General features: G+C 41.3%; 1 protein-coding gene across 1 annotated transcript; it reads left to right on the top strand.

Annotated features, from left to right (window-relative positions):
• The first annotated feature begins 1801 nt into the window (after positions 1–1801).
• Positions 1802–7886, top strand: frs3 (fibroblast growth factor receptor substrate 3). The gene is made up of 7 exons (XM_084039009.1): positions 1802–1863; positions 3145–3270; positions 3366–3454; positions 3547–3733; positions 5174–5335; positions 6146–6261; positions 6332–7886. The coding sequence occupies exons 3-7, from the start codon at positions 3389–3391 to the stop codon at positions 7640–7642; spliced, it is 1842 nt and encodes a 613-aa protein (XP_083895135.1). The 5' UTR covers positions 1802–1863; positions 3145–3270; positions 3366–3388; the 3' UTR covers positions 7643–7886.
• Positions 7887–12388: the final 4502 nt, after the last annotated feature.

The raw sequence follows: 12388 nt of genomic DNA, 5'->3' as shown, positions 1-12388 counted from the left end.
TATGTGGATCTCCCTAACGACATAACTCAAACTGAATCATTAATGGAATAATAATATTAAACTAAAGTTGAAACAGTAATTAAAGAGTTATTGGAAAAGTGGGTCTTCTTTTAAATGAGACAAAACTAGTAAATTTTTTGTTGTTTTTGTTGTTGATGTGTGCTTTGTTGCAACAACCACAACCAACAGCGATGTCACAGTGTCCTGAAGTACACCCGTGCATCACTGAGGTGAGAGGTCAAACCAACGGAGGTCAGGAAAAACAAGATTTTCAGAGGGTCTTAAGTTACTCTTTAATTTGATATCCACTACGCTATGAAGGCGCTGTTGATTTTGAATTTGTGTTGTGTCATATGTATTGTAATTCTTGTAATGGGGGGATGTTGGTGCTCCCAAGATCTCTGGGCTGTTTTTAAAGTAATTATGTTGGTTTTTGGCATTTGGTGCTTCCAAAAACATCTATTGTTTACAAAAAAGTTGGGCAAAGGCAGGGTACATCCTGGGCAGATCGCCATTCTATAACAGGGCTGATACAGCCATCAGTAGTCGGCTATAGTAGAAACTCTGTTACAATGTTACAAGTAAATGCCTGAATGCAAAATCTTACTTCAGTAAAAGTATAAAAGTATAAGCGTCAAAATATACTTAAAGTAGGCTGCCGAAAGTAAAGAATGGTTCATTCTTTACTTTCATTCACATCAGAATAATCTATATCATATTATTGTTTTTAATCCGTATTTAATCCGTACATAACTTTATTATCTTATTATTTTTATTATAGTCTATATAGGCTACTGCAGGGAAGCCTGTGGATTTCACAAAGGGATCAATATTTGTATCCAATTAAATACATCAAAATGTTGCATTATTAATCTGAATCGGCAAAGTAGTTGAAGTTATAAAAAAAGAATAGGAGTAGAAGTATAAAGTAGCATAAAATGTTAATACTAAAGTACAAGTACCTTAAAATTGTACTTTAGTGCAAAAAAAAAAAAACAGCCCTAAGCATCAAACACAGTGAATAACCAAAACAATAACTTTAATGGGTAACACTTTAGATTATAGGGAATATATATTAACCATGAACTAGTTTCTTATTAGCATGCATATTAGTAGCATATTGGCTGTTTTTAAGCCATTATAAATCACTTATAATCCCTTATTCTGCATGATCATATTCTGCAACTACTGTGAGTTTTCCATCAATAATTTCCTAATCACTGCTTATTGATAGTGAGTTAGGGAGTTGTTGTAAACCACTTAATAAGAATAAGCTAATAAGTAACTAGTTCATGGTTAATATGTGTTCCCTTATCTAAAAGTGTAACACGAAATAAAATAAAAGTCATATTCAAACTCATGTGGGAATATTTGCAGTAAAATCCCTGGTAGTGATGCTACTGTGGAGTACCCTCCTCCTCCTCCTCCTCCTCCTCCTCCTCCCGTCCCTCCGCCAGTCAGCCAGTCAGGCAGCACACCTTTCCTCTCTGGTCCTCCAGCGTTTCTTACCTTCTTGTCGCTTCTCTCAGCCTCGTTGTCTGGCGGTGAACTCTCACCCCAGCTGCTCGGGAAATGTCATACAGGCAGAGGCCCGTGCTGCAGTAGGGGGGCGTAATAGGAGGAAAAAAATAACAACATTTTTTTTTTTTTTTTTTTTTTTTTTTACTGCTCTCGCTGCATCTTTTATCCGCGTCTCTGCCGTGAGAGAGAGAGCCACATCCCGCTTCCAGCAGCAGCAGCAGCCGCCGCCGATAGCTAATCGCAGTCTCAATGCTTATTTCGCATTAGGGCTAACACACATATATATATAAATATATATATAAATATATATTTATATATATAACACAAATCCGTGCCAGACATGTGAGTAACCAACGCTTTCATCCTGACTGCTATGTGCTATTGTATGCTCACACCAACGGGAACAGACGGTCATTGAACCGTGTCGTTGTGCGTTTAGAGTCAGAGTGCTGCTTTCACGGTGGCTGAGCTGAAGTCTCCGCACATGACGGGGCAGATGAAGCCTCGCTGTCGGCTTGTTTTTTTGGAGGAGAGGGGATAAGGGGGGGGCTTTGCTTCTGCTTGGCTAATGAGCAAAAAATAATAATAATAATGAGATTTTTGTTCTGCTGTAAATAGCCCAGGTGGAGGGAAGAGCCATTCAATCACTGGGCTATACGATAAGTGTGTCTATGTGTGTGTTTGTGTGTGATGTAGCCTAGCTCCCCCCCCCCTTTTTTTTCCCTGCACATTGATTTAAAGGTAGCGTTGAAATTGGTGGTGTGGAGTCCAACCTGGCATCCCCAGTCAGATGTGGAGGCCCAGGGTTAGAGCACACACAATGCTGCGGTGTTGGTCTGAAATCTATTTGTAGGGGCTGTGTGAGGGTGACAGGGAGATACAGGGTAGTCGCTGGAGCAGATGTGAGCACACACTCACAACAAAAAAAAAAAAAAACCAGGAGATGTCGTGTGTTTAGTGTCTAGACCTCAAAGCACAGATGTGTACGATTTGTTTTGTTTTTTAAATATTTGTTGTGATGATCCGGTGGGGTTTTGTCACTCCCTCATCTGAAGATGCACATGCATCGTTTACTGTCATAACTTTACTTTACTGTACTTCTTACGATAATTAGTTTGTCTGGTTAGTTTAGATGTGCAACGACATAATCCACTTACTTTTTCCTCTCCCTCTCTGGATTATACAGCGTTATTAACAGAAACATGTTGTGGAAGTTGATCTAAGTCAGCAGCATGAATGATAAAATGAAGTGATTATAATAAGACAATTAACAGAAACAGCTGATACACAGTCCGCTACGTGAGGTCAGGAATGGTGCTGCCATTGACGGGCACAAACTTAAAAACTCTCTGTGGCTGTATCGCTAAAAAGTCATATTGTTAAATGTTTTGTTGTCATGGTTTTACATAATTTGAAGGCTTTTTGGACATTTTTATTAGGACATTGCATAATAGAGAGGTGAAATGAGGAGAGGAAGAAATGCAACAGGTTCAGGCCACCAGGATGCTAAGAGTCCACGTATATTTCTGCAAAAATACGTAATTTTTTTTATATTTGCTTGCAGGGGAGGTTTATGCATCGGCATTAAAAGTTCCTAATCTGACTGTTGTTTGACTCTTTCAGGGGAGAGAACATGATGCTCCTCTTGAAGATGTCAGTCCATCACACTAACTGGCTTGTGACGACGATGCCCAGTCGAAGATCCTGGGACTGATACATGAACCTCTTTACACTGATGGCCTGGACTGAGTGAGTAGTTTGCGTTGTCTGAGTCGGGATAGCTAGCATCACGTTTGCTGGTCTTGTGAAAGGCAGTGGGGTGATGACGTTCCCTTCCATGGCAGGTTTCAGCTGGCCTGCTGAAGCTATGGGGAGCTGTTGGAGTTGTCTGTACAGAGACCCCGTCCGAGACAACCATCTCACCAAATTTAAGGCAAATCCACATTTTCTTTAAATTCAAGTTTACTGTGTATTTCAATAATCTTGCACTTACAATTCCTTCTCTTTTTTTCTTCCTTTTCCTAGGTCACCAATGTGGATGATGAGGGCAACGAGCTGGGCTCTGGGATCATGGAGCTCACCCAGACCGAGCTCATTCTTCACACACGTAAGAGGGACGCCATCCGGTGGCCGTACCTCTGCCTGCGCCGCTACGGCTACGACTCCAACCTGTTTTCTTTTGAGAGCGGTCGTCGTTGTCAGACCGGGCAGGGTAAGTCACTATGTCTCTCTCTCCTCCTCTCTCACAGCTGCAGAGTCATGATGGCCATGTTCTGTATTTTCATATGTACTGATGTCACTATTTGGATGGTGCTTACTAGGCGGAACATGCCACAGTTGGAGAAGCACTGGTGTTATTATAATGAATGTGGCTGAATTCCATATAGCTGCTTCAGTTTCAGGCTCCTTGTTGTGTATGCTCACTGTGTGTTACACTGCCATGACCTAGTGGGTTATTTGAATAGAAGAGAGCACACAAACCTGTTATTTAACTACTGCCACAAATTAAAACAACTGCTGGGACTACACGTTGTCACGGTATCTAGGAAGTCTCACAACATCGGATTCTTTTCACCTCCGCTCGTCCTATTGGACAACTTCTACCGTGTGTTCTGTGACGTCCAGGATGTTTGTTTGTAGGTCAAACACACGTTTAGAATACTTGTATTTTATATTCAACAAGAAAATCTGGACAAATCAACACCACTTTTTGAAGTTAGCACAACTATTGTCCCTCGTGGAAGACATTCATAATGTTGCACTTGGTTGTTCGCTTGAAAAATTGAAAGAAATAGTTGTGTCAAGAATAAAATAAAACCTCACAGGGCTTGAGAGATAAGTTCAAACGCTGGCTTCCCTTCTCACCTCTGCACAGCTGGCAAATCACTGCGTTAAGCTGGTGTGAACGTTGGATTGTCAGTTCAGGAAAAGTTACAGGAATAGTCGAACACATTTCCCCCGTTTGCCAAGTGAAGATGATTGGGTCCAGGTTCTTTCATAAAGCTGTGATCGCATGTAAACATTCGACGAAATGTTCCCCTCATAATCATAACAGCGCTAATGTTACAGTATGTTCTCTTAGATGCCATTAGAACCATTTGTATTCTAAAACCTTTTACGCCTAAAAACTTCAGACCCGAAACACATTTCAGTTTGAATCATGTTAATTCCACTCATGGAGTTTTTTTGTTCAAGTAATTGATCTTAAAAGCTTTCAGAAAATGAACAGTGGCGTAGTCCTAATAAATCAAGGGTTTAAAAATGACCCGTTTAAAGTGCCATAATGAACTTATTGCTGTGTTTCACAATCATATGAGAGTTCAGAGATAACATGGGTGGGAATAGTGGACACAGTATGCTGCTTTAATGGTTTCCATCTGTATATTTGCACTTTTTAATGATACAATTTGATAAGTTATAGCAAATTGTTTCACGGATCCTCTGACGGATCATGATCTCATGATAAATCTCTTTTCTAGGAAGAAATATAACTCTGATAACATAAAGTGAAAATGTCAGTCATGTGATTTTGTTATTTATAAATAATTCTACGAACTATGAGACGACATCCATCCTTCGGCCATGGAGTTCTGTGACTTTGTAACCGGGGACTAATTGTTCCGTTGTTGTTATTTTTGCCCCGTTTGATTAGGAATCTTTGCATTCAAGTGTTCCCGGGCAGAAGAGATCTTCAATCTGCTTCAGGAGCTGATGCAATGTAACAGCATCAACGTGGTGGAAGAGTCGATGATGATTAGTCGCAGCGGTCACACACCAGAGATGGAAATGTCTCGCACGCCACAGACTCCCAACAGTGAGTCACACCACACACACACACATGCAGAAATGAAGCTAATTATACACATGAGAATTAGTGTACAATTTGCATGCGAAGTAAATTTAGCAGAGTTTTAAGGTAATTAATAGAGACTCAGGTCGCAGGTACAAAGGCATTCAAATACCAGCAGAGTTGGACACGTCTGTGACCAGTTAGAGACGCTGAAATATTGTGTGACACAATTCTCATATTGGAATATTGTGGGTCATAACTCCTGTTTAAATGAATAGTAGTAAGGTAGAGCGGGTCCCCGCTAATCACAGGCTCGGTGGTTTGATTCCCAGCCCCTCCTGTTCATGTGTCCTTGGATAAAAACACTGAAATTTGGGACAAATTGTAAAACGCTTTAAACAAAAAAAAAAAGTGCATTATAAATGCAACCATTTAACATTTGAGATTTGACATAGTGTGAGATCAAGTGTTGGCACATGTTTTTTTTTTATTTAGTCATGATTTCAATCTAAAACACAATACATCCAAAGCTGTCTAGTTTGACTGTTTGATTGGAGTTCAGAAGCCCACGAGCAGCGATTGGCAGCTGCGTTACGGACTCCTCCGCTCTGTTATTTAGAGATTTCATGACATGTTGCAGAACTGATTCGTCTTGTGATAAATATTGTACGTTGCATCCCCATCTGGTTGAGCCAGTTTTTGTATCTGTAGCAGAATGTTAGTCGCTGTGTTTGACAGCTGGCATGTTTGTCGAGACTCCAAATCACAAAAGCCATTGTGCGTTTCTTTTGTCTGTCTTTTTTTTTTTTTGTTGTCACAAAAATGTGTTTGTAGCTCCAGCATTCCCTGTCCAGGCATTTCCCAATGGATACCCTGGTTATCCAATCAGGGGGGATTCCTCCCAACCCTCGCTTGCTGATGATCATGGCCTCATGGGTTTGGAAGACCAGGTAAGACCTATTCACGCTCCTTACAGTTCACTGTATCCGCGCTAGCTCACAATGTTATTTTCTCCTACAGACCCACACCTATGTAAATACTGTTAGTATGGAGGGGGATCTCTCAATGCGTCACTGTGTGCACTCCCTGCCCGAGGTACGGCCCAGCTCTTTTCCTGAAACAACACGGGGAGCCATGCCTGCTGGGGGCCAAGGAAATCCGCAGCCCAACCTGCGGTGCTGTCCCCTGGAGGAGCATAACGATCCTCAGGTGTTCTTGCAGCCGTCCTCACAGGAGGTCAAATTCATGCTGGGCCCCACTCCGGCACAGCGCCATCTGCTGGAGAGAGAGCGGGAGAGGCATGGGCACAATCCTCACAGCCTTCAGCCAGTAGAGGGCGCCACAGGCTCAGAGACGGAGGGAGACGAGCCCTCCATGCACCTGTGCAACTCTCACTCCTATCACCATTTCCATCACCACCCACACCGGCACCCGGGCCTCGAGCACCCCGACAGCTGCCAGAGTGGTGAGCTCACCTACGAGAACATCAACGGGCTGAGGAGCGGCCGGAAGCAGCGGCTGAGTCCCAGCAGCGTGTCGCAGTCCGTGGGTTCGAGCAGCAGCAGCAGCACCGGGGACAGTCACACCCACTCCCTCCTGCACCCGCACGCCCTGGGTCCATCGTCTCTCCCCCTGCAGGGCTACGCCTGCGAGAGGGGCATGGGCGGAGGTCACCGTCGGACAGCTCTGCTTAACTACGAGAACCTGCCCTCTCTGCCGCCGGTGTGGGAGTACAGCGCTCTGCAGCGGGATGACGAGCAGGAAGAGGAAGACGATGAGCAGGATGAGGAGGAATACGAGGAGGAGGAGGAAGACTTTGACGAGTACGAGTTCTCCGAAGGCCCTGGGACACCCAACGGGTACCACCAGGATGGCCGGGGCATACACAGAGATGCCCTGCAGAACTATGTCAACACAGAGCAGGTTCAGCCGCCCCGGCTCCGGCACGCCTGCCCGCCGCATCCACGGCCGTGTCAGGCAGACAGAGGGGGGCGAATATTTAGCTTTGATTTTCGCAGGCGATCGAGGTCAGGGGTTGGAGGCTGTGAGCACGGCCACATGCCTCCATCGCGGCAGCTGAATTATATCCAGGTGGACCTGGAGGGAGAACCTCCCTGCCAAGCCCTCAGCAGCGGGGGTGCTCAGACCCAGCCACAGCACCAGCGCCTACCATCCAAAAAATGTGGCCCGCAGGCACCCCGGCGCAGTGAATGCTACGCAGTCATTGACCTAAAGAAGACCGCTGCCATGTCCAACCTGCAGAAAGCTCTGCCCAGGGATGACGGCACTTCCAGAAAGACTCGCCACAACAGCACAGACCTGCCTCTGTAAACGGTGTTCAAAACTGAAGAGGAGCGACGAAGACAGATGAAGGCTTATCCTCATCTTAGCACACTGGACCCTTCACTGTCACCCATCCATTCAACTCGGGCTGAATAATACAGTACAGGTACCTAATTAGAAACTTCCTGAAACCTATCTGTGCATACAAAAGGAAATGAGAAATCTCTTATGAGAATTTGCCATTTTATTCTGTGTTATTTATTAGATATGTGGTGTGAAAATCTCTGGAGAAATTGGCAGTTTTTACTGCTAATACTGTTTGCTGGATATATATATATATATATATATATGACCTAGAGCAGAGATCTCTGTTTTCAGTGCAATCACCCATCTCCACTCACACATATTATTGTTCCAATCATTAAGTTATTCTACATCCATGTGGCTTTATACTTAAATACTACGAGAGTCCAAATGTGACCCTCGTTACAGAAGAAGTAGAGTAATTGTTGGCATGAAGGAAGGTTAATGGTTCCTCTAAGATACCGGCCAATTCATACCTCATCACAAGCATCTAAGTCTAATATTGTGGCTCGTAGAAAAGACCATTGTTACTATATGCCTATAGAGCATTTTGCACACAATCCTATGGAATTGTATTTTGTCACATTTTAGGGAATGGTGTCGTCCAGTCCAAGAATTAAATGAACAGAAGAGATGGTGATATGTGTAGGATTATACTAAACTGAATGATGGTAAAAAAATAGCACACATGGATTAAATGAGCTTTGGCTCCCTCCTATCCACATGCAGCAAATGAAAACGTAGCATATCATCTTTGATCACACCTCCTGCACATCATCCCAGACCTGCAGGAGGTCCGCGTGGTTTCCACTTTGTCACGTTGCACTTTTGACCCTGGGCCACTGAAACGCTCTTCGTCTCGACTCCCATCCACTGGAGCCACATGTCCTTTTTACCAAAAGCAGGGGGCCAAATATGTCATGGACATTCATCGTCGGCATCGTAGATAGGATTTAATTACATGTTTTGATGGCGACAACCTCAAATAGTGGCATTAAGCTATAACCTCACATGAAGAAGTGCTGAATCTATAATTTGTCAGTTGCCAGGTGTGAATGGTCTGTTTTTAAAGAGTAATTAAGTATGTCACAATGTCACGCGGTGATGATTTTTGTGAGGCTATTTATCAACCCGAGTCAGATATTTATTTATTTATTCATTCATTCTTTATTTGTAATTGTAATGATTTTCCTTTCGATGACCAGCGTTTTTTTAATCCAGTCGGTAATACAGAGACCAAAGTTACACCTCAAATCATCACTGGACTCTCGTGTATTAGAACTGTGCTTATCTAAAAAATAAAATAAAAAAAGACTATTTATATTTTAAGTGCCAAAACTTATTTGCAAACTATTATGATGAAATCAAAATGTGCCATTGGGATTCGTAGAAAACGATAGGAGAGAAAGGCTCGATAACGGTCAAACTATAAAAGAAAATCCAACTTTTTAACCATAAATTGAAACGGTGGCACATTCCACCTTATCCACATCGACAGGCATTTGGGAGCCAGATCTAAGAACGGGTTTATTGTAGTCTGATGATCAGGGTGGTTTTTGCTGCTACGTGTACATAACAGTAGCCTGTTTAAGCTACAGGTAAGCTACAGGTACTACAGGTAAAATGAAAAAAGTATGTGTATGAACCTATGCGATGTCAGATCTTTTACCATATTGCTAATAGAAGTAGCATTGTTGTGTTCTTCTGAGATTATTTCCGAGCAGTTGAAATATATAATGTACCATTTCAGAGAATGTTTCATTCGGCCAATATTTCATTTCATCTGTTGTTTTCTTGACAAACTGGCTGTCTGGTAGGAGAGGTAACGGAAGCACAGGCCCACTGCTGCTTTCATGTTTTCTGTGGAACGCTCATATCTTATATTTTCAGCTCACGGACTGAGGCCACTCGTTCCAGATTGTGGCTTTTAGCTGCAGTTTTATGTTTAAGGGCATTCAAGGGATTAAAGTGCATTCAAGGGCACAAATATAAACTCTCAACTTCTGATAAGGAGGGTTGTTTGGCTTCTGGGTGACATGAGTTGCCATTTAAAGAGGAATTCTTCAAATCAACCAAACATTTTGATTGCTGCTTCTGATTGTTGCTCTATAGATATTCATTTACATATATTTTATTTATGTATTTATTTAGAATGATATCAAATTGTCAGAGCAAAACTGCATACAGTTTACAGCGATGGATTACTATTACTCTCAGACATGCTACTTTTTTTAATTACTTCACATAATCTCTTACTAATGTGTTATTTTTAGGTTTGTGATAAACGATTGTCGTCATTATTAATTAATCTGGCAATCAAATGTTGGATTAATCACTTAATTGTTTAGTTCATCGCAGTATTCCTGAACCCAAGGTTCAAATCATTTGTTTTGTCCGGCCAACACGCCAGATCCCCAAAGTATTTTTTTTTTTTTATGTACGATGATTTAAAACAAAGAAAAGCAAGAAAATCAGCTTTACTCCATCGCTTCACTCCTTGTTTAATGGTAACAACATTCCCAACATAGAAGCTTTAAATAACCCCGAATCAAAAGTTGATGGTTTGTATTTTTGTTTAATTGTTATACATTAATATGCCGTTAAAAAGAAGGATCTTCTATCGCAAAAACGGCCAACTTTTAGTGGACATTTTCGACTGTATTTGCAAAGATATTGTCGTGATACATTGGAAGGATGTTTACATTTTTGCAATAATTATTGTTTTGTCGATCTAAATCAGACCAATGTGTGAAGTGTGAAATTGAAATAGTAGTCTATAGAGCTGTGGGCTTAGTGTATTTAATTGCCTGTTCTTCTGTGAATCAGCAGTCTTATTTTCATTTCAGGTAAAATGTTTACTTTTCAATCTTCATAGTATGATTTTAGCTATGAAGGTACAAAAAAAGATGCCTGTTTTCTTGATTGTCAGACACTGTGTTTGCTTAAACTCACATTAACAGTGCCATACAGTAGGTGACCATTGCCAGTATACTTAAATCAAACTTTTCCCGCCATGTGGCGATGTTTCATACAGGAATCAGAAAGCGTTTCATCCAATCTCTCAAAAATATTGTTACATGTCGTTTTCTGGTCATTAAAAAAAAAAGAAGAAAAAAAAATCCATGTTAACTTTTATGGTTAAAAATCCGAATGTTCTTTCTTCTGAGACTCAAACACATCATCACAGTATGAACTGGGCTCATTGCTCTCATAACTCATAATGAGCGGTTGATGCAATCAAAGGTTTTGAAATCATCCCCTTCAGTGTGAACCCACGAGGCATTATTCAGACAGCGGTCTGTGAAATCAACCAGTCATAGACACGTTTGATCCTGCAGGGCAAGGACACAAAGGTTGCGATAACAATTCCTGTCATTAACTGCATTTATTGAATAGGTTGCCTAGTAAATTGCTCTGTTTACTGTACAAACATGAACGTCATTTAGTCCATTTACACAATTTCTCACTGTGCCTTTCATATTCAAGCTGGAAAACATTTCATCACTGTTCATGTCGGTTTGCCTGTTGCAAAAAAAAAACAAAAAAAAACCACCGCCTCTTGAAAGACTGACTTTAATCGAAGTGGTTTCATACTTTTTAAGTTTTGTTTGGAAAAGTGCCAACTCCTGATTGTTTTATACCATACTGCATTTTAAAATGGTCTGTTTAAGGGAATGTTTCAACATTTAGGGAGAAGTGCTCATTTGTTTTGTTGCCGAGTTTGATGCCACTTTCATGTACGTGAGCGAAATATAAGGCAGTGGAATCGGGGGAGGGGGAAAATGGCTAACCTGACTCAAAATCTGCCTACCAGCACCTCAAAAGCTCACGTCCCATCTTATATCTCATTTTGTTTGTACAAAAAGAGTAGAAACACTGCGATTTTAGAGGAGGGGGACAACAGTTGGCAACCAGCAGAACCTCCTAATAACAATGAAATCTCATTTGACTGCTACCAAATGAGAGCAGCATCAACAAGTCGAACACTCGGCAAGAAAACGAACATCTGATGCATTTCTCCGAAAACGTTGGAACTATTTCTTTATTCCCGTCACTCACGTCATGATCTTAACGATCTGGTCAGTGGTTTAGGAGATGCAGTGAAAACTTGCCAAACTGAAAAAGTGCTGAATCGTCGTATGTTCTGTAGTATCTAATGTTAATCCTGAGTCAAGATCGCAGCGTGTTTGTCATTATAATGTCATGTGGCTACGGTGCACTCCCATGATTCCTCATCAGCTGGCATTTCTTATCATAGTGCTGAGAATGTGAAAATAAAAATTATTTTCAGAATTTTTTTTTTTTTTGTATGCTTTCCACTCAAAGTGTGTAATTTAAATCAGATTACTAGAATGTCGTTAGAACAGAAGAAGAGTGCTACACATCATCTTCATCAGTGGTTTGTCACCATCATCTTCTCTGAAGCGATTCTGTATCTTGAAATATACAGAACATCATATATATGACATACTGTAAAACCTCAATTTTCCTGTCCATGCTAGGAGATAAATATCTGTCAAAATACTGAAAGTATCAGAAAACTACTATCTCTTTATTATTCTGTGTTTTTTTTTTTTTTTATCTGATTGCTTTTGTCTGGTATGAGGATGTGATCTCCACCAGATGGTGTACGGGTCTGAGCTGTACATTATTGTGTATTTGCATACAGGTTGCATTGGCCTGACTTTGTGACTATTATTATCAATTTAA

Source organism: Eutrigla gurnardus (assembly GCF_963514095.1).
Source record: "Eutrigla gurnardus genome assembly, chromosome: 2".
Lineage (NCBI taxonomy): Eukaryota > Metazoa > Chordata > Actinopteri > Perciformes > Triglidae > Eutrigla > Eutrigla gurnardus.
The sequence above is the reverse complement of the archived record's forward strand: the minus strand, read 5'-3'. Positions and strand labels throughout refer to the sequence as shown.